The sequence below is a fragment of the Rhamphochromis sp. 'chilingali' genome, assembly GCF_963969265.1.
Source record: "Rhamphochromis sp. 'chilingali' genome assembly, chromosome: 15".
Lineage (NCBI taxonomy): Eukaryota > Metazoa > Chordata > Actinopteri > Cichliformes > Cichlidae > Rhamphochromis > Rhamphochromis sp. 'chilingali'.
Genome location: NC_137942.1, coordinates 21,364,299 through 21,386,345, shown reverse-complemented (window position 1 = coordinate 21,386,345; position 22,047 = coordinate 21,364,299). Strand labels below are relative to the sequence as shown.

The window sequence follows — 22,047 nt, the reverse complement described above, 5'->3', positions numbered from 1 at the left end:
ATAGATTCAACTTAAAAAAAATGGGAACAAATTATATTTTTGTAACAGATAAAATTTATAGCTGGTTCTTTACTAAACGTTCTGTTATGTGTGTGTGTGTTTGAGTTGGTTTTGATGCTTGAATGATTCATAGGTCCGTGTTTGGTGACTTAACAAACAAACAAACAAACAAGAAAGCATTCCTCTGGTCAGGTACAAGGACTCGACTGAAAACAAAGAAACAAGCAGTCAATATCCAAAGAAACACTTCGAAAGTCCTTCATGGAGAACTGGAACTCCTTGGAAGCAAAATATAAAGAGATGAGTGGTGGTTCAAGATTTTTGCACAGTATTGTAATTAGGTGGTCCACACACTCGCTGGCAGTTGCAGGGCGTCGACCCCTTGCTGGGCGTCCTGAAAACATCCAATACTCGTCTTAAAATAAATTAACAGGTATGCATATAGACATCCAATTCACAGTGGAGTCTTTTTCATCCGCTGCACGTTGGGTATGAACAGGTAGGGGGTATTTAAATTGAATTTCAAATGATCTATTTCATGCTGCTAAACATGGAGCCTTCCAGAATAATTCTCTGTTTGTCTGAAAAGTATTTGAAATTCCTCACAGCTCGGCCTATTATTTTTCTCTTAAATAGCCTCCATTTTAATGAACACTGACTTGTTGCTTCAGGCGCTTTCCCAGGAGAAACAGAAGAGAAAAACTGTGAGGAACCTGTAATCACTTAAACTAATTAACTGCAAAGAGCCTCATCTGCATTACTGCACATGCATTTTGCTTATTCAATTAATGTTGAACAAAAATAGATAAATAAAAAATGTAATATATATTCCAAGCAGAAACAACTAAAATCCAGCTTCTCCTGATTTTTGTTTGATATTTATGGCTTTATGTGCTTTAAATACAGACTCTCCAAGGCTGTAAGGTGCTTTAATTTTGGAAACTGCGTGACAATTTCATTTGTGAGAATCATATTTGGGCATCCTTATTCATATCAAGCTGAAAGGCAGATCAAAAGAGATGTATTTATGCTCTGAATTACCAATGCATGAATGCAATGCTCTACTGTATGGTTGAAATGCGTGGAGTCATTGTGAAGTCTGGGCAGCATTGAAGACAGAAATAAATCTAAAGTGCTTTAGTCATTATTACAGTTAATTAGACATGGGAGCTGAGAAGGGACTGAAAAGAAAGATGAGCTCAGAGAGGTGATGAGCCGAGCTCAAAGGAAACAATCAGTAAACTTCCGTGTGCATTTTCCCCCGTCAGACTATTACCACAAACATCTGAGGGTGTAGGTGATCATTTTAGTCAAAGGGAGTAGATGAGTCATTGTGTTTGTGATATTCTTCGCCTAGGCTGTGAAATATGGCAGGATATGAATTTCAAAGTAATCATCTTTGTCATAATAGAGTCAAGGATGCTTTTTATGGCCCTTGATCATAATTAGAGTATCAAATGGTAGAGACACACCAACTTTTACACCCACGGTGAAAACAACTAAAACACCCACGCAGGAAAACAGAAAAACTTGTCTTGGAGTAATGGCTGACTTTGGTTTCATCGGAAGTACACAGTCAGTTTTATGTAAAGCATATTTTATTAAGTCTTTCAGTCTCTAAGTACACTCGCCGTGATTTCAGTTTCAGTTTTTTAGCACCATCAACAGCTGAAATCATAGTTTTGTTAATGCCAAACCTTTAAAACGGTTGACAACCTGACAGAGGAAAAGGGAAAAAACCTAAACCTAAACTAAACAAATGTCACATCTTTTGTGGTACTTTGCAAGAAATAAAAAACAGAGTGACAGTGCAGTTGCACAACCGAGGTGCAGTTTGATCCATATTTTTTGCAGAGACAGTTGGTAAGAACAGCTTGCTCTGTGGTAACGTTATTCTTTGTGCCTGAGGCTGATTAGGAGAAACAGCTTATCTGAACTCCACTTCCCCCTCTCAGGATGTCCCCCGCTGGACCGCACTACCTTTTGTAGGCTGCCAGATCCAGAACCTTTGAATTCCCCCACAGATGCTGCTTCTGGAGTCTCAATGTGGGACCAGCTGTATCTCCATGGGACGGCAAATGTTAGGCAGCGAGGACACAGTAAACACCTTTGCAAAATAATGCCATGAAAAATATGTCCCAGTAACCAAAGCCATACCTGTCATCACTCTAACAAGGCAGAACAGCAGTGATGGATTTAATAAGCCTATTGTATATTCAGTGCAGTCCAAAGGTCTGTGGCCAGTAGCAAATAATCTTTGTCGTTTTAGTTCTTAACTTAATTGACAAATTGGCAAATGACAAAATGAGCTTAATAATTTGAGCAATGGCTTAAGTGTCTAATGAAATATACATGTGTTTGAGAAAGTTTTGGTCTGCAGAGTACACTCGTTGCCCCAGCACAATGTGACAGTGTTCCAGAGAGCTTCTTGTAATGTCTGGAGTGTTTGGCTTTATGCCCCACAAATCTTTAATAATGGTAGAGGTTAGTGGCTGATGATGGCATGGTCACTTATCACCTTCCTGAGTCTGATTTAGATACAACTTATCTGTTATCTACAAAGCCTTTTAGAGAAAGCTTCAGTCTAGTCATGATCTGACACTTGAGGAGTCCCTCTTCACTTAGAATGACAATTTGACTTATGATAGTTTCACTTTGCTTTCATGCCATGTTTTATGTTATAACAGCACTACTTAGTGAGAAATGTTCTGCTGGAAACCAGAGGCACAGTTTAGAGATGATGAGCAATCTATTCAATCTGATTCATTTGAACAAGGCTTTGAAGAGCTACTCAGAGCTACGCTGTGCTCCAATGGAAGGGCTCAGCTCTAGGAAATCCAACCCTTTCTTCAAAGGGGTAAAGATTTTGGGTTTTTTTTCACAGATTTTTAAAGCTGCTAGATGTGGACATCCTACCACACAGTCAGAATTCCCCTCTGCTCAGCTTTTTATTATTGGCCATGAGTTTATAATCATAATTCTCTTTTTGTTTCTATTACCTTAACTCTCATTAACACACACACACACACACACACACACACACACACACACACACACACACACACACACACACATTTATATATATATATATAGTTTCACCTGTAGATTAGAGAACTAATCATGACCCCTCTTGTCTTTCTGACCCAATGAAAGGATCGTGACCTAAATCAACAATACTGGGAAATGAGCCACTTTTTTTTTGCAAATAAACATACCAATATGTGCAACCTGTTTGATCAAAATAACACATTTAATTCTATAAATATAATTACTGCTATTACTGTGCTGTATGTTACTATATGTTAATAATTATTGCTATCCATGAATTTTTCAATTTAGTTTTAAAAAAGAAGAAAAACAAGTAAAGCCCATTGTTTTTATTATTGTCTTTATTATTTTTCTATTAAGATGACAAATGCCAGCAACTTACATGCATTTCTGAACAGAATTCGTTTTAGTCGTTTAAATATTTTGTTTCATTAATTTCTGACTTCAAATTTAGATTAAAAATGTGAAGTTTGTCATTTTTCTAATAAACAACAATATAAACAAACTAATAAACAACAATACACATTATTTTTGTTTAACAAACTTTTGACATATTTTTTAAAACATTTTCCGTGTTTATCATGTCGTCTGGTAAGGTACAACAACAACAGCTTTAAAAAGCTTTGTATATATGCCCTCCTACGTTTGTGTCCGAGTCCAGAAAGGCGGTAGAAAATATTCAATAATGTTAGACAGATAAAAAAAAAAAAAAATCACGAATTTACAGTCTTTTGTTCATTTCGTGTTTGTCAGTGTCGGATGAAATTTTGCTTGAAAATGTGCGACCAAAACGACTTTTTTTTTTTCAAACATCACGTTGATTTCCTGTTTGGCCGAAAGGGGGCGGAGTCAAAAGTCTGCCGTAAGGTCAAAGTGACGGGTAGGAAATGTTTTTCTTTTGCGGTTTTCATTGTAGGAAAGTAGGCGAGAGGCTCGCTTTCTTCTCTCAGCTGACGACATGGACCCTCATATAGTTGGACAGCTACAGTAAGCCAACCTGCCGGCACGGAAAGAAAACATTTCTGTAAGTCAAAGTGTCTTTCTTTCCGCTATAGAAACCGCTTGACACTGTGTTTGCTTATGTGTCATTACATTGTAACAAACTTTGAATTTTGACATTTTCTCTATGGATCAAAACATCCCAACTGGTTCCAAAAAAACTTTCTGAAATTCTCCTTCTGCAGCACACAGCTTATATTTCAACCCTAATTATGGTCATGTGAATGTCACTGTCCTCTCTTTCTCCCCTCATTGACCTTTACTCAGCTCATGTTATGTAGACTTTTTTTAAGAAGAAGAAGACGTGCCCTTTCCACTAATCTATACTGACAGCTGCCGTGTCATATCTCTGTGGCAGTTTAACAGAGTTTGCTGCTGACTGAGCTTCAGCCATGGTGCAGGAGTACCAGTCCCCTGTTCGGGTCTACAAGCACCCGTTTGAGTTGATAATGGCGGTAAGTGACGTGCTTATATTGAGGAATCTTTTAAATTCACAGATTGTGTGCGTATGTATATATGCAGCCTTCCAGCTCACAGCATTGAATATGAGCTTCATATTTGCAAAATATCCTTTATACACAAACTAGGGATCAAAGTTTGGCAATCTGCTTTTCACTCTAGGGCACTGACCTTTTGCAATCCAAATGCTGTTCAGCTTTTCCTCTCATGAAAATAAATAAATTTTAGATTTCAAAAGTTTTCCAGCTCATTCCATGGTTAGGTGGCAATGTAAAAGAGACCAGACACTTTCAGAAAATAGTCAGTAGCCTTGTCTGCCTCAGATAGTCATTTGTCTCATTTTTGATATTTGCTTACTTGCAGTCTGTACTGCATGTTTATTGACTTTACTGGAATGCTGCATATTTTTTCTTTCCTGCTCGTGCTGCTTTAAATACAATAACTTGAAGGGTGCTTTTCTTTCTTTTTGCATGAAAACACACAGCACAATAAAGACTCCTTTTTTCAAAACCAGACTTGCCATTTAGTGTTTGGCAACTGGCCTTGATGTTGAATGGTTATGCAAAAACCAGGGGTAGGCAACCTTTTTGATGACAAGTGCCATCTAAAAAAGTGCCATATCAACCGTTGCATTAACAATACGATAACTTGCTTCAGTTCCAGTACCAGATGTTTTGCAGCTGTAAAAACTTTTAGAGTACTTGCTTGCTTCTCATATCTTGACACAGCACGTGTAATTGATTCAACTTTCTCTGCCTCATCCTTGAAGGTTTTTTGATGTTTCGTCTCAAATTGTCGTTTAACACTGGAAGTCCGGCAAACAACACTCTCGAGGCAAAGGGCACATACAGCACGATCTTTCTGTTGCACAAAGTCTTCCGTCCAAATTGTCATAAAAGACCATTAGCTGTATTGTCATTAGCTCTGTGTGAGCTAATTTGTGATGTGCATTGGTGGCCCAGCCTTAGATATTTATTTTTAAATACACCTTCTCAGATTATTTCACTGCATGCCGTGCCACCACTTAACCCTTCACCACGTGCCAAGGGTTGCCGACCCCTGATATAGACACTCAATCAATCAAAATTTATTTATATAGCACATATTAAAACAACAGTGTTGACCATAGTGCTTCACAGTCAGCCACTTCACTTGGTACGTCAGTTTAACTGCTCGTTTGGCGCAAATATCAAAAACGGACAAATTTCGGTCAATCTCGTTATTTCTTATCTATACAGAGTCTGGCAAATGCAAAGGTTGTGGGGTTTAATCAAGAATATATCAGAATGAGAAAGTCATTTAAGTGACCTTGAACGTGGCATCGTTCTTGTTCGGGGTATTTTGCAAACTGCTGATCTATTGTGATTTTTGTTTTTGCATTAGAATTACATTTCTTAGACTTTTTGTCTTATTTATGTCAGAAATCAGAGGAGAATAACCAGACTGCTTTGAGCTGAAAGGATCCACTCCTTACAGCCAAAGTCAACCCAGTATCACAGCAAAACGTGTAATAAACACGCCGGTACACCCTGTCCACTTCTAACTTTGGAGAGGGAAAAAAGATAATGGTTGCATTACCGACAGGGGGAGATAGTATATTTAAAGCCAAGAAGTCAGTAGTAAGCAAAAACACATGAAGTACATTCAAGGGTCCTTAATAACCAGAAACGATTAAGCTAGGTGGCTAGTATATATTTACATGTAAATGTCTTAATGATGTCAGTTTAAATGCTTCCTCCCATGATTATTTTCATGTTGGCTTGAAATAAAGTATCTCCCTCTGCTGTTACTGCAAGTGCTACGTGTGTATATTTCATTTGTAAAGGCAAAGTGTGAAATGGTCTTTTACATAACGCTGTGATACTGGGCTGCCAACGTAAGCAGAGTGCACAGCACAGATGGAGAAGAAGCGCACCGAGCGCTGCTCCAAATAGCCAAAAACAGGAAACTGAAGCTCACCAATATTTGACAACAGAAGATTGGAAAACATTGCCTGGTCTGATAAGTCTTGAGTTCTTCTGCAACATTCAGATGGTGAGGTCAGAATTTGCTGTAAACAGCTTGAAATCATGGATCCATTCTGCCTTGTATCAGCGGTTCAGGCTGCTGGTGGTGTAATGATTGTGGGATATTTCCATGACACGCTTTGACCCCTTTAGTACCAGCTGAATATTGTCTAAACACCACAGCCGACCTGAGTATTGTTGCTGACCATGTCCAAAGCTGTATGACCACAGTTCACTGTACTCAACTGGCCGCCTCAGGTACCAGATCTCAGTCCAATAGATTGCACCTTTGGGAAATTCACCACAAAGATGTGAAATCAGCAAATCTTCAGCAACTGTGTAATGGTGTCATGTCCATATGGACCAAAATCTCAGAGGAATGTTTCCAGCGTCTCAGAAATAATGTTAGTTCTGAATGCAAAAGAGCGTCCAACCCAGTGCTAGTGAGGTGTAACTAATGAAGTGGCTGGTGAGTGTGTATTTGAGGTGTCTGTAAGTCATTCAGCGTGGTTGTTGTTTTCTTATCATGTGCTGCCTGGGCAGAGGTCGGGAGTTCTCGAGTTGTTTTGTAGGATGGTTTTTTAGAACAGCTGTAAGTTATGTAAGTGCCTCGCTGACCAGTTCTCTTATCCTTTAGAAAGCAAACAAAATGCAACGCTAAGAAAAAGAGAGTTTGTCAGCAGAAAACTTTGCAGCTATATTTATATAACTCACTTTCCATTATTCCAACAGTATTCAATAGTTACACAGGGGGAAAAATCCATTAAAATTCCATGCTATAAGCTGGCTTTTCTTTAAATGGAATATTTTTTGTTATGATACCGATGCATTGCTTTCCCATCACTGCAAATTGCAGTTTTGGGCTAAAACCATAAGCACAAGAACACCAGGCAAAGCAAAAGTAGGACAAAAGAAAAATAAATACGGATTCCCGTGAGGGGCACCGTCACCTGTACGGTCTGCTCTTGGTGTTTTCTCTTAAGTTACACATTAAGCCAAAGTGTTGCACAACATCCTTGATGAAGGGTTGTAGAGACTGCGATGCTGCAGCGGTTACAGTTTGCCGTGCAGCTGCTATACAGAGTTAACACAATAGACAGTGTGGATAACACCTACACCAAAGCCATTTGATGCTTCCCCATGGAACATTTGCAGGTCTGAAATTCTTCCTGCGTCACTGCAGGTTATTGAAAAGACTCTCAAAATAAGCCCTTTGTGAAAGCTAAATAACAGCTCCTTTAAGAAGAGAAAGAAGCCTGCGACAGCTTAAAGAGGAGAATCCAAATGAACAGCTAACATCCTCTTCTGCTCCCATTTACCTCAGAGCTTCTCATTAGCTCCCTCAATGCTACTGACAGCTGTTGTTCAGGCTAACAGTGCTAATCAGTGTCCTGGATATTACTGAATGTTTAACCTTGACACCATTGTTGTTCCTGTCATGACATTTCTTAATGACTCTCCGGGGCCTTTATGTAACAGAGCTAGGTGCCTGTAAACGCACGACACTTGTAGAAATGCATTTGATCAATATCGGCAGAAGAGTAAAACATGATTTGAATGAGCTGAAAAGTGCTGTCTGTCTGACGTTTGGCTTACACAAAGTCCTCAAGGCTTGCTTTGCCTAAAACACTAGAAACCCATGTTCTCCCCCCCCCCCCCCCCCCCTTTTATATATATTATTAAATATTTTGTGCCTCCATTATGTGGTTATGCTCATAATGCTGAAGGGGGAATAGGCAGAACAGAGCTTTCAATTTGTCTGCAATCAGTGAAACATACTGTTTTTGTTAGTTTGCCTGTTGCACAGCGCCAGTCATTGCTGCTTAATTAGCACAGAAACATTTCCCAATAATTTTCTTAGTGAATAATTTCATCCTGTTGATTGGATTGTTCATACGCTGTGCTGTATTGATGCGTGCAGGATGTGCGAGGTTGTCTGTGTGTGTGTGATTTTGAGAGTTTAGCTTTTTAAACTTTTAAAATCTTAAGTCTTGGCTGACTTAGTGATTTTACTGCTTAACGCAGTTCCTCAAGACATTGACGGCACTTTTCTATCCCATGCTAAAATGCTTATCCCTCTATCCGCGCCATTACACAGGCAGCTGTCCGTATCATAAAGGTCTAGTTCATCCCCTGCTTTTGCTTAGTTGTCAATAGTTTGCTATCAGAAGCTGCACTGCCCCTTGTTAAGTAACATCTTTTACTGCAGATCTTGAAACGCCTGCCTGGCAGCTCAGTAAGTGCATACAGGTAGCCCTGGTGATAGTGGCGAGGGCAGATGGTCACATGCTTTGGTCTTTAAAACACGTGGCAATTACTGCTTGTAAATGCTGCAGGCTGTTGGTGTCTGCAAAACACAACATTTTAATAGGCATTTACATAAACTAAAGTTGCTAACTACAGAAAAAAGCACCCTAACCTGACACAGTAGTTCAGTGCTATAAATCTATTCAGTCAGCCTTTGTGATTATAGTTTTCTATAAGCAGCTTTCCCTTCCTAACAGTGAGCTACCTCACTGAGGCAGAGCTCCCAGTGGAACAAACTGAATGGACCCAGGCAAGCCATTAATACAGACAACATAATAATAAACCCAATCAATCAATTTTTCTATATAAATGTCTTTCAGGCCTACGTGAGACGGTTCCCAAAGTGTCCATTGATTCCAATGTTTGTGGACAGCGAGATCATAAGTGAGAGCCAAAGTGATGATGGATGCGTGCTGGTGACTGAGAGGCGCTGTACGATCGACATCGAAGCCCCACGACTTCTCAAACGGGTACTTCCACTCTGACCTTATAGGGGATGAGGGCGGTAAAGCAAAGGAATTGGTTACTATGATGTGATCTTTCTTTTGTGAAGTACAAAAACCAGATGCTCTTTATTTAGTGAAATACTTGTAAATGATGCATTTCAGCCTTGCACGTGTTATTGGAGGATAAAAGATGTGACTTTTTGCAGTAACTGTAAATGTAGCATGTTTTGTTTCTTCTGCATGTAGATCGCCGGCGTGGATTATCTGTACTTCATCCAAAAAAATTCTCTGAACCGCAGAGACAGGACGCTCCATATTGAGGTTCACAATGAGACTTTTTCTAACAGAGTCATTGTCCGTGAGAGGTGCAGCTACACGGTGAGTCTGAGAGTCAAACGTGGTAATCAGGTGCTTAGAATGTGGCAGCGTGTAGGAGGTTTATTTCTTTGTTTTTATATAAACTTTTACAACGCCTAGTGCTTGCCGGATGGTACAGAGTCCCTGCTAAAGGCAATGCAATATGTGGTGCATGAATTATTCATCTTAGGTGATCCTCCCATAGTGTGCTCAAGGCACTAAAGAGCTAGTGTCACCAGGTGTCTTTAAAGCTGCTGTTGTCTCAGTCAGAGTTACTATAATACTGCTCTCCCTGTTAAAAGATGCTTCGCACAACTTTTTGATGTCTGCTCTGTATCATGTGGCAGTCTGCACAGAAGAAAGTAAGAATTTTGTATGACAGTAATTTTGCAATTACTGAACCAGCCACTTCATTAGGTATACCTTGCTACAGCTGCCTTCTCATCTTCTTTAACTCTTCGTGGCACAAATTCAATCAATTTTGGTTCATGTTAACATAATAGCATCACATAGTTGCATAGGTGCTCAATTGGATTGAGATCTGCCGATTGTGGAAACCGTTTGAGTTCGGTGAACTCATTGTGATGTTCAAGAAACCAGTTTGGCATGATCTGAGCTTTCTGAAATGATGTGTTACGCTGTAGTCATAAAGAGATGGACAACAGCAATAATCCAACCCATCTGGCACCAATTTTCTTCCTCATTCAGACGCTCAGTTTTCAGCTTTAGTAGATTGTGTTGACCATGTCTGCATGCCTGTATGCACTGAGTTGCTACTAAGTGATTAGCTGATTAGATATTTACAATAACAAGCAGTTGAAAAGGCGTACCTAATGAAGTGGCTTGTGAGTGTATGTGCAGTACCTGGCACCAGAACCTACCATTTACTTAAAAGGCAGTTAAAATTGTGATGACGAGATATGTAACCATGTATGCACTGATGTAATATTTTGTATTAAACCTCAGCTTGTGCTTTGTTTACATAACAAAGAGTTTGGTCGAACAGTTTGGTTCAAGTTCAAATTCATATGCGTGTCCTCTTCCACAGGTTCATCCAGAGAATGAGAGCTGGACTTGCTTCGAACAGTCGGCTAGTCTGGATATTAAGTCCTTTTTTGGTTTTGAAAGCACCGCAGAGAAGATAGCGATGAAGCAATATGCTAGTAGCATTAAAAAGGTTTGCATATTTTACTTCATTTGCCTTCACGTCTTGGTCCAGATGCTTCCCTAACTGTCAAAATTAATTCAGTCTTTCATTTCCTTCAACTGATGAAGGGTAAAGAAATTATTGAGTACTACCTCAGAGAGCTGGAGAAAGAAGGAGTCACTTATATACCTCGTTGGACCTCCACTGTTGACTCTGGGACAGTCACTTGGAGGCACCAGCTGCTGCCCCCCTCTGCTGCCAGAGCCATCCCAGTGAACAGTGCCAAGGACGGGCTGCACTGTAAAGACTCATCATGTTCTGCAGAGCTAGTGACCGGTTCGCCTGATGGTCAGTGTGTGCTCGCTAATCCCAGCAAAGGTTTAATATAAATGTCAAAAGATAACAATACATAGAGTGAATTTACCAACTGAGATATTAAAAGTGTGGGAAATAGATCAGTGGGTGATTTATACAGCAGTGCAGGAATCCTCCTATAACTGCACTGCCAAAAAACCTCAAACAAACAGAAGCAACATTTTAAGTGTTTGATAAAAACCTGCAAAACTCACCGTGTCTAATTATTTTCAAAAACGCTGAAATTGCACCATAGTCTTCAGTCTGTTGGATGCAATATTGTGTAACATTATGCTGTTATTGTGTTTTGGCCTGTAGACAAGTTGGATGCTGACTACATCAGACGTTACCTAGGTGATTTAACGCCTCTGCAGGAGAGCTGTCTTATTCGGCTGCGTCAATGGCTGCAGGAAACCCACAAGGGCAAGGTCACAAATAAACAAACACAGTTTCTTTCATTAGTGAACAGTTGATGCTGCGATATACAGTATGCCTTTATTTCTAAGACACTCACGCAACCTGTTATTTCCCTCTTGCTTCCACTCTTACTCTAGCTCAGTTTTGATGCTCAGAGACATACAGTGCTGTGAAAAAGTATTTGCACCCTTCTTGTTTTCTTAGTTTTTTGCATATTTATCATGTTTATCAGATCATCCAGCAAATTTTAATATAGGTTTAATACAGGTAACCCCAGTAAATACAAAAGGCATTTTTTAAATTATTGTTTTATTTATTTAAGGAAAAAAGGTCATTCAAACCTCCCTGGCCCCGTGCAAAAAAGTCATTGCCATCGTCTGCAAAGGGTTACAAAGCCAATTCTAAGGATTTAGGACTCCAGTCAACCACAATGAAAGCCATTATCCACAAATGGAGAAAATTTGGAACAGTAGTGAACCTTCCCAGGAGCAGATGGCCTGCCAAAATTTCACCAAGAGTGCATCAACAACTCTTCCATGAGATCGCAAAAGAACCCAGAACAACATCTTAAGACCTCCGGGCCTCACTTATCTCAAATAAGCTCAAAGTTCATGGTTCAACAATAAGAAAGAGACAAACGATGAACATTATGGAAGGTTTGAGTCCCTTTGCATCGGCATAAAACTAACACAGCATTTAATAATTAGAACATGAAACCAAGAGTCAGACATGGTGGTGGTAGTGTAATGGTCTGGGGCTCCTTTGCTGTTTCAGGACCTTTTTGCAAACGAAGCAAACCAGTTATTCAGTTTAGGGTGCAATTTCTTTTTCACTGCACTACATGCAATTTGCAAAGATTTTCACCAGCAGAGTATTAAAAAATGCTTTGGATTCATCAGCATCTTTAACGATGCACCTCTCATGTACAGATTCCAAAGGATCAGCATGTGCTACGCTTCCTCAGGGCCAGAGATTTCAACCTCGACAAGGCCAGGGAGTTCCTCTGCCAGTCACTGACCTGGAGGAGACAGCATCAGGTGGATTTCCTGTTAGACACATGGAAGCGCCCTCAACTGCTCCAGGATTATTACTCTGGAGGCTGGCACCACCACGACAAAGGTACTGAGTGAGCGATGCTGGTTGATATTGCCATTATTGTGAGGCTTTTTTACTCCAGGCAGAGGGAAATTTTATCAGCTAATCTTAAAAGCCACAGGGATTTAAGCTTTTGTGTTTATATAGTTCTCAAACAGCCTGTTAATTATTGACTGCAAAGTCTGAACACCATATGTCTTCACTCCCATGTTTGGAAAAGGTTTCATTGCTTTTAACAGCTCAGCTGATCCAACTGATCACAGTTAAGACTTGAACACAGGATGTTCCCCTTGAGTGTTTACATGCTAAACCGATACCCTTTCTAGAGCGGTAAACACCAGCTTTGTTTACAGGTGGAAGTGTGCAGTGCAGTTTGTGATTGTTCACTGTGTTTCCTTCTCATTCAGATGGCCGTCCTCTGTACATTTTGCGTCTGGGTCAAATGGACACTAAAGGTTTAGTACGAGCCTTGGGTGAGGAGGCGCTGCTGAGACAGGTGACATAATTTATGACTTAATTTACATGGAAACAAAGCAAAAAGTGAAGATATTCTAAATGAAGTTGGCGCTTAACTGTGACAATGTTGCAGGTGCTTTCCATTAATGAGGAGGGACTGAGGCGCTGTGAGGAAAACACCAGAGTTTTTGGACAACCTATTAGGTGCCTAAATCGTATTTAGTTTAATCCTGCTCGTGTCCCATTGGTTAATGAGAAATCAGCAGTGCACTTTAACCAAAACAATGCGATGTCTGTTTTTATGTGTCGCTAGTTCTTGGACTTGCCTGGTGGATCTGGACGGTCTAAACATGCGTCATCTGTGGCGACCTGGCATTAAGGCGCTGTTGAGAATCATCGAAATTGTTGAGGCCAATTACCCTGAAACTTTGGGTCGCCTGCTCATACTGCGGGCACCGAGAGTTTTCCCTGTGCTGTGGACCCTGGTGAGAATAAACTGACTGCATCACCTGAATATGGAAGAATTCATAAAGCTGTAGAATACAGATGCAGAGATTATAAATAGCTAAGTGCAGTCCAGCCATGCTGGAAAAATGAGCAACTAATAAACAAAGAAAAATCTATTTATGGACCAGGAAAGATGACTGTAAAACTAAAACCCATAGGGGCACATTTAATCTTTGCTGTATGCAGTAGCATGGGTGGCAGGATTGTAAGAAATTACAGAAAGAGAATGAGCTACTGGGACGATGATGTCAATATAAAATACTATGGATGCTTAGTAACACCATCAACCAGCTAACATGTGCATTTTTCATGCTTGAATTATTCATTGATTATGGATTGGCTTTCACAGTCCATAATAAGTGACTTTGCCCTTTCCTGCATGCTCTCTCGGTCTCACCGCCAGGTCAGCCCCCTTATTGATGAAAACACTCGTAAGAAGTTCCTTGTTTATGCTGGAAACGACTACCAGGGTCCAGGAGGTTTGGTAGACTACATTGACAGAGAAATTATCCCTGACTTCCTGCAAGGAGACTGCATGGTGAGGTTAAGTCTTCAGCTTATTGACCATACCTGTGAAAGTCAGTCTCAGCCCAGCCAGAAATATGCATATCATACCTGCAGTATGTGGTTTCACCAGCATGTACCAGTTTAGCATAGCTACATCTGGGTAGACATTTCTCTACAAATCCAGTGAACATCACCTTGCACTTCAGGCCCTTGACCCTGTGTTGTTTTGTTATGAAGAAATGATATATTGGAGGCCTGTATAGATTTTTGAGCTGCAGGTTGTCAGATAGGACCAGAACATACTGTGCTCACTGGCTAGTGGGTACAGTATCTGCCTCAGCTCAGCTGGCTCAGTTTTCTTTCCTTTTTTTGTTGACATAAAGGAAAAAAATTGCATCTGGGGCACATCACGATGTCCTTACAGGAGGACTCGCGTGTTTGAATTCTGTGACAGTTCAGTCAGTTCTGTGAGCACTCAACAAGTTGTTGCTCAGCTGCAAACGTGAAAGTGAAAGAGCTGTATCTAGTTGGAACTATAAAATGGCATTTCATACTGAGAAAGGTTATCCTTTAACTGAACCTGCATATCTAAGTTCATGGCATATGAATTGCAGTAAAACTTATTACATAAGATATTACTTTATTACACTATGCTTTTTGTAAAACAAGCTAGTATGTCTACATATATTTTGATATATATTAGTAAGCGTTCTGCTTTAATCACATTTATTTCTTCTTCTTCAGTGTGACATTCCTGAAGGAGGAATGGTTCCCAAATTTCTGTACAGAACAGCAGAAGAATTAGAGAGTGAAGAAAACCGCCTGTTGACTGATTCCATCTATAAAAGTGCCAGTATCTACAAGGGGGCTCCATACGAGGTGCAGTCTCAACTTTTATGCTTTGCCTCCAGTTTTATGACAATAAGAGTTAACAACAGGGCAAGAAAGGCGACATTTCTTTGCGTTTAATAGAGTTTATGCATTGTGTAATAGTGCCACTTACTGGAACAACTATGCATTGCATGCTTAAAATATATAGCGTGATTAATGAATTGCAGTCTTCAGACCTGTGTTTCTAATCTTCTTACATCTTTCTACAGCTGCTGATAGAGATCACAGAGGCCTCCTCTGTCATCACATGGGACTTTGATGTGTCTAAAGGAGATGTGGCATTTAACATCTACCACTCCAGGAGAGCCCCTCAGCCTCCCAGAAAGGAAACTCATGGTATCGCTTCCCTAGGGGCTGTTAATCCACAGCTTATAGACAAGAGCTGGGTACTAGGCCAGGACTACAGCACGGTGGAGAAAGCCCTCATGTGTAGGGAGGGAGAGAGTGTGCAGGTGAGAGAGGACATAAAAAGCTCTTTTGATCTGTCTTTGTTTAACAGTCTCAGACAACCTTCCTTTGTCCCCGTTCGCCGTCTTAAGTGCTTAATCCTCCGTCACAGCGAACACAAATTGATCCTGCAGATTTCTCTGGTTTGAAACAGGGCTCCCACATAACACGCTGGCCCGGCTTCTACATCCTCCAGTGGCGTTTCCTAAGCTCCGCAGCCTGCGCAGCCTCCAGCATGCCTCGAGTGGATGATGTGCTGGCCTCTCTGCAGGTTTCCTCCCACAAGTGTAAAATCATGTACTACACCGAGGTCCTTGCCTCCTGTGACTTCAGGTCAGTTTGGTATTTTTATTTTTTTGATGCTATACTGAGGCTCTTTTTCACTGCATGGGTCTTATGTAAGACTTTAAATATATATACAGGGACATTTATGCAAACTGTTTGTTCCTTATGCTTGTGCGCAAGCTGCCTTTTATTTGCCGCAGTGATTAGAATAATTGATTAGTATTTGATTGGGTGTAACTACGTCTTCAAGTTAAGATAATGTTGTTTGTCGATTTGTTTTTGTTTGTTTGTTTTTTTAGGGGTTCCATGACCAGTCTCGAGTCTTGTCACAGTGGCTTCTCACAGCTCAGTGGCACCACAACATCCTCTACCATTTCAAGGTAGCGTCTGTTAAGCGGACGTCCAGATGCAGCGATGACCAAAGCTCACTTGTATCCACTGGTGCCTTCAAAGAGAATTTTGTTTTTCAAATATGAGCTGTGTCACTGAAGACTGATTTTTGTTTCTACCGGAGTACATTAATAATGCAAATACCTGATGAAAATGCACTTTCGTCTTATATCCTTGCAATACGACAATGCATAAAATGAAAAAAAGGAGATGACTCACACACAGTAGCGTTTATATATTCTTAGATTAAATTTTAAAAAAGCACACATGAGCTTCTGTCCTTGCTTCTGTTGTCCACAAGGTGTCAGTGCAGTCTGCTGGAGCTGCTCTCAAATCTGCAGCGGCCTTTCCGCTTGGAGTTTAACTCACAGTCTTCATTTGGTTGTCTATGAAATTGAAGGGAGAATTGTTCAGAATTGTAAAACAATAATAATCGATGTCTCTGGAGTGTCTTGCACCAAGTGTTTCGAACAGCACCTGCGCTGGCAAAGCTGTGCTGAAGCAATATCTTTGATTTATCATCGAGATTGTTATTGCTCTTCGAGCAAACGGTGAGGTTTTAGGAATGAGAAGCTGGTATGAAACCTCTTTTTTGAAAATCTGCAGCACACTCCCTAGATTTCATGTAATGTTTTTTGGGCTTGTTAGGCGGAGCTGCTTAGTTTTCTCAGGCAGCTAATTTAAATGCAATAAAGTGCAGCCTCTTGTGATCTGGCACTGGGCCAGGCAGACTACTGATTTACATAAAACTTTAATTTCCATAAACTTATCAGATGCTTCCAGCTAAAGCTTAATTGAATTTTCCTGCGTTATTATTATTATTTCTTTTTTTTGTCTTCTTGGTTGCAAACTCGTGTCATGTTGGTGTTTATCCCGGCACAGTCAGGTACGTGGAGTTTTTTCTTTTTGAGGCTGATTTACCAGCATCCTGACTTCCTGCTGCCATGCCGGTGCTGTTAGACAGAGAAAGTTCACCGACTTAGCCTGAAGCTTGTTTAGTGAATTATTCAGCCTTCTCTAACAACCTCCCAAAACCCACATTTTCCACACACAGAATAACACTTCTGTATCTTGATGTGCCTAATTTTCTCGTAAAAAATGTTTTTGTTAATATAACTGTTATATATTTTAAGGCCAAATTATTTTACTGGCTCACATTGGCTTGAAAATGTCTACATATGTAAAATTTCATAAGCAAATGAAATACTCGATAATGCATAACCTCATAATGTGGCCACCTGTTTGGTTGACCTGACGCCACCTTCTGAGGGTGTCCTGGCTGACCTGAAGCCACAAATCACTCGGCTGATTAATCATTACAGCTCGTCCTGTGTGCTCACATGCTGATGTTTACTAGGTACAGTGTAATGTTAAAAGTGGGCAGGGGGAGGAGATGGGAACATTTCTTCTGCATATATTTGTTGTAAACTGAATGAATTTTGACTTTATAACATCTGATAAAATGAAGAAAGATTAGAGATGTCCTGAATATCTATTCTAAGTTGTAATTGTAAGAAACCTGAAATGTTTTGAAAGATTTCAAGCTACTCACAAAAAATGGGAATCTCTCTCTGTGCTAGAAGAGATGTCTTAGGATCAAATGTATTGTCCAATATATTATATATTATCTCTCTTCCTCACCAGTTTTGACGAAAGAACTGATAAATGCACCTGCACTTTGACTTCTTATTACTTATTCGCTTGTTGCGCTGCTGAACATCCCAGATAAGTCTCCAGCAAAGTTATCTGGAATTTGCCTCCCCATAGGCACAAATGAAGACTCAATCCCCCTGTTATTTCCCTAAGACATTTCACATTCTCTCTCTAACCTGCCTCATAAGCGGCTGATTGAATGTGCTTTCCCACCACGGCGGAGATTGGACTTGTCTGAAGTAAGAGTCAAATTAAAATCAGTCTGGAATAAGACCGCAACCTAGAAGACTAGAACACTTTATTCTTTGGCGAGCACAGCAGGCAGGCAGGAGGAGGGCTGCATTCATAATATGCTGCTGAAATAGTCCTCAGACTTGTTACCGATATTAGCATCCCAGCCTTCACTGGGAATATGTACATGATAATGAACGATCTTTTCTCAGCTTTTCCAGACTCAGACATGGAAATAGGCAACACGGGGATGACTTTGAGGCTGTCTTTTTTTTCTGTATTTACATCTCATGAATAGAAAAAATAAATAAATTACAAAAGGTAGGGAGGTTGTGCTTTGCAAAATAGTGATTCATGCACCGCTTACCCATGTCAACACACTCCTCTGAGTCTATTTGCAAGAGCTAACAAAGTTGATGCATTAAGAGAAGCCAAGGTCAGCTGATAATAGTGCCTAAAATACAAAGCGAAAAATAAAATAATAAAAAATAAGGTGAAAACCACTTATCGCTCAACCAGTTCTCTTTATCCACCACAGGCTTCAGCTAAAATGGATTTTTTTCTTGTTGAACTCGATAATAAAAGAGAAAACCTTATCAGGCATAAGGTTGTAGGCTCTCACTGTAGTGTGGAGCCTCATTAAAACCTAAGCCGTGTTTCATTTGCTTCCTTCTGACAATCTTGACCTTCCCACTAATTGAAAAGGAGAGCTCCGGATTAGTGCGCCACATTATTTTCCGGAGGCTTGATACACTGGCAGGAAAACTTTGCCCGGGATTGTTGGTCTCAAAACAACTGTGCGTCTAAATCGCGGCCCTGGTTTGAGTGTGATGTACGGAAGCTGAAAAACAAACAGTAAAACTCCTTCGTTTGAGTTGTGGACCTGTCTGATTAGCTAATCTTATATTGGCCTGTTTGAAATTCATTTTCTGACTTGATATACTGCTGGGCTTGATTAATATGTCCACAAACAAATAGATACAGTCACATCTATTTATCTCTGATGTTTCATACCATCTCTCATATCGTGTTACATTGATTTTTCCCTGCTACAAGAGACACCATCAATCTAGCTACAATTTAGGGCAATTTCTGAGCTCTGCCCTCATTTGCAACAGACTGTCAAGGTTCTGCTTTAAGTTGTGTTGTTTTCATCTGCGTTCGAATCACACCTGCATTTATTTCTCTGGGCTTCCTCGGCTCACTGACTGCTGTAGTTGACATTTTCATTCTTTGCCCTCTAATTGGTCACTGAACTGTGGAGGTCAATATGAGTTTTTGCCCCCCCCCCCCACACACACACACACACTCTTTTAAATGCTTTAGTGGAAACACTATAGCAGTTACTTATCTTTTTGCTTGTTTGGATCGATTACTAAGCTGTGCCGAGTAACTAATCTGTCTAATGTAAGAATGAACGACAGGAGACATCGAGCACCACATCGCAGTCCCGTTTATGACACAACCACAAACATGTTTTGTGCTGCATCCCTTTCCTGTAATAAAGAAGAGTGCCAACTCACGCTTTATCGTCATGCCATTGATTGAATCCTGACAATAGCTGCCCCAGGGTTCACATAAAATATTGAATTACTTTCCTCTATAAAAAGACAACAGACCTCGAAGGCTGTGTGCAAATCAAATTAAGCCTTCCTCTTTTTTTTTTTTTAAAAAAAAAAAAGAAATTTAGAAAATTTAGAACAAGAAATGCTAAATTAGCTAAAATTCATGCTGGGAAAACAGCAGTGGGAGCAATATGCTTGGAGACTTGTTAAATTTGAAATGGTGGCTTCGACTTGGAGCAGGCCTGCAACTACAAAGCATCTACAAACCAAAGTGATAAAATAACATGGCAATAAGACCGAATGAGTCTGTGTGATGATAAAATGATTAACGATGATAAATTGGACACATTTTCTGAAATTCCTCCTTGCAAACTACATCTATCTATCTATCTATCTATCTATCTATCTATCTATCTATCTATCTATCTATCTATCTATCTATCTGTCTGTCTGTCTGTCTATCTATCTATCTATCTATCTATCTATCTATCTATCTATCTATCTATCTATCTATCTATCTGTCTGTCTATCTATCTATCTATCTATCTATCTATCTATCTATCTATCTGTCTGTCTATCTATCTATCTATCTATCTATCTATCTATCTATCTATCTATCTATCTATCTATCTATCTATCTATCTATCTATCTGTCTATCTGTCTGTCTATCTATCTATCTGTCTGTCTGTCTATCTATCTATCTATCTATCTATCTATCTATCTATCTATCTATCTATCTATCTATCTATCTATCTGTCTGTCTATCTATCTATCTATCTATCTATCTGTCTATCTGTCTATCTATCTATCTATCTATCTATCTGTCTGTCTGTCTGTCTGTCTATCTATCTATCTATCTATCTATCTATCTATCTATCTGTCTGTCTATCTATCTATCTATCTATCTATCTATCTATCTATCTATCTATCTATCTATCTATCTATCTATCTATCTATCTGTCTGTCTATCTATCTATCTATCTATCTATCTATCTATCTATCTATCTATCTATCTATCTATCTATCTATCTATCTATCTATCTGTCTGTCTGTCTGTCTGTCTGTCTGTCTGTCTGTCTGTCTGTCTGTCTGTCTGTCTGTCTGTCTGTCTATCTATCTATCTATCTATCTATCTATCTATCTATCTATCTATCTATCTATCTGTCTGTCTGTCTGTCTGTCTGTCTGTCTGTCTGTCTATCTATCTATCTATCTATCTATCTATCTATCTATCTATCTATCTGTCTGTCTGTCTGTCTGTCTGTCTATCTGATATGCAAGCCACTTGGCTTTAATATTTTCATTGGTTGAAGTCTGAAGTCAGACTTACCACACTGATGCAGTTTAATAAAAATACCAGTGCTTTTCCTTCTATAACAAGTCAAAAACTCTGCTGTGGAAAGGACACACTACTGTATATTTTAACCTTCTGCATGAGGTGTGTCCTATTAAATGCTACCATGTGACAGGAGGGAGCTAGTTCTTCCTGCCTGATGGTGCATGTCCCTTCTATAGACAGTAAAGGTTCCTCTATACTACTTCATGTTAGATCATGGGTAATCAATAGTGTTTCTGCTGGCAAAGAGTAAATGTTGACATTCAGAGCACCTGTCTTTGCTCTCCTCTCGAAGCAAGCCTCACCACCAGCTCTAAATGAACACAGGGCTGCCTTGCTGAAAGCCAGACTGTTGGGGGTTGATGTGGGCACCTGCTGAGAGGCAGAGAGAATAAAGCGAGACAGACAGGTAGAGAGACTGACATAAAGGTGTGAAGGTAAGATTAAGGACGAGGGGAGCAGGACGATCAAGGCAAATGTAGATATTGAAGAGTTCTGTATATCTCATGGGAGCGTCTGCCAGCTCACCTGTCAGTCCTTTTTATCCTGTCAGACTTTATAGAGGGATGGCTCAGTACGTGGTGCCATCACCCCTGTATCCACTGCACATGCATACCTAAATTTTACTGTATTACCTCTTCCCTCTCTTTCCTATAGATGTCTCTGGCTTCTGTTTTTCTGTTCCTATGCTTTTCTGTTTCATTGTGTTAACGTCTCAGGACAGCCTGTTTTATCACCATTATCTTCATAAGCTATTGTACAGTAATCTTAAGTTATGATCAGTAAGCAGTGTTTTTGCCAACTAATTAATGGTGAGGTGCTTAGTTAATTAATCAGTTTTGCCTAGTCTTTAACCAGAAAATTAAATAAGATGCAATCATCTTCTGCAAACACTTTTATTCAAGGACATAAAAGGACATTATTGCTGACAAAACTACAGGTAATTTCATAAAATCATTTTATATTTCTCTTAACAGCTTAGGCTAAAATGTAAATAATTTTAAAAAATGAATATAAACAGCAATTCAGGTCAGTTCAAGACTCAAGGTGATACTATCAAATTATCTGAGCAGCACTTTAAGATAAAGACAGCAAATCTATGAGAACAAAAAGTGTCACCCAGTTTAAAAAACGGCAGATCGG

General features: G+C 39.8%; 1 protein-coding gene across 1 annotated transcript; it reads left to right on the top strand.

Moving 5' to 3' along the window:
- Positions 1–3,897: 3,897 nt before the first annotated feature.
- sec14l1 (SEC14-like lipid binding 1) lies at positions 3,898–19,241 on the top strand. The gene is made up of 16 exons (XM_080906247.1): positions 3,898–4,072; positions 4,406–4,502; positions 9,140–9,289; positions 9,512–9,643; positions 10,671–10,799; positions 10,898–11,117; positions 11,442–11,551; positions 12,470–12,659; positions 13,043–13,131; positions 13,225–13,295; positions 13,405–13,576; positions 14,002–14,136; positions 14,850–14,984; positions 15,206–15,448; positions 15,598–15,776; positions 16,028–19,241. Exons 2-16 carry the CDS (start codon positions 4,440–4,442, stop codon positions 16,110–16,112), a joined length of 2,103 nt encoding a protein of 700 aa, XP_080762373.1. The 5' UTR covers positions 3,898–4,072; positions 4,406–4,439; the 3' UTR covers positions 16,113–19,241.
- The last annotated feature ends 2,806 nt before the right edge of the window (positions 19,242–22,047 follow it).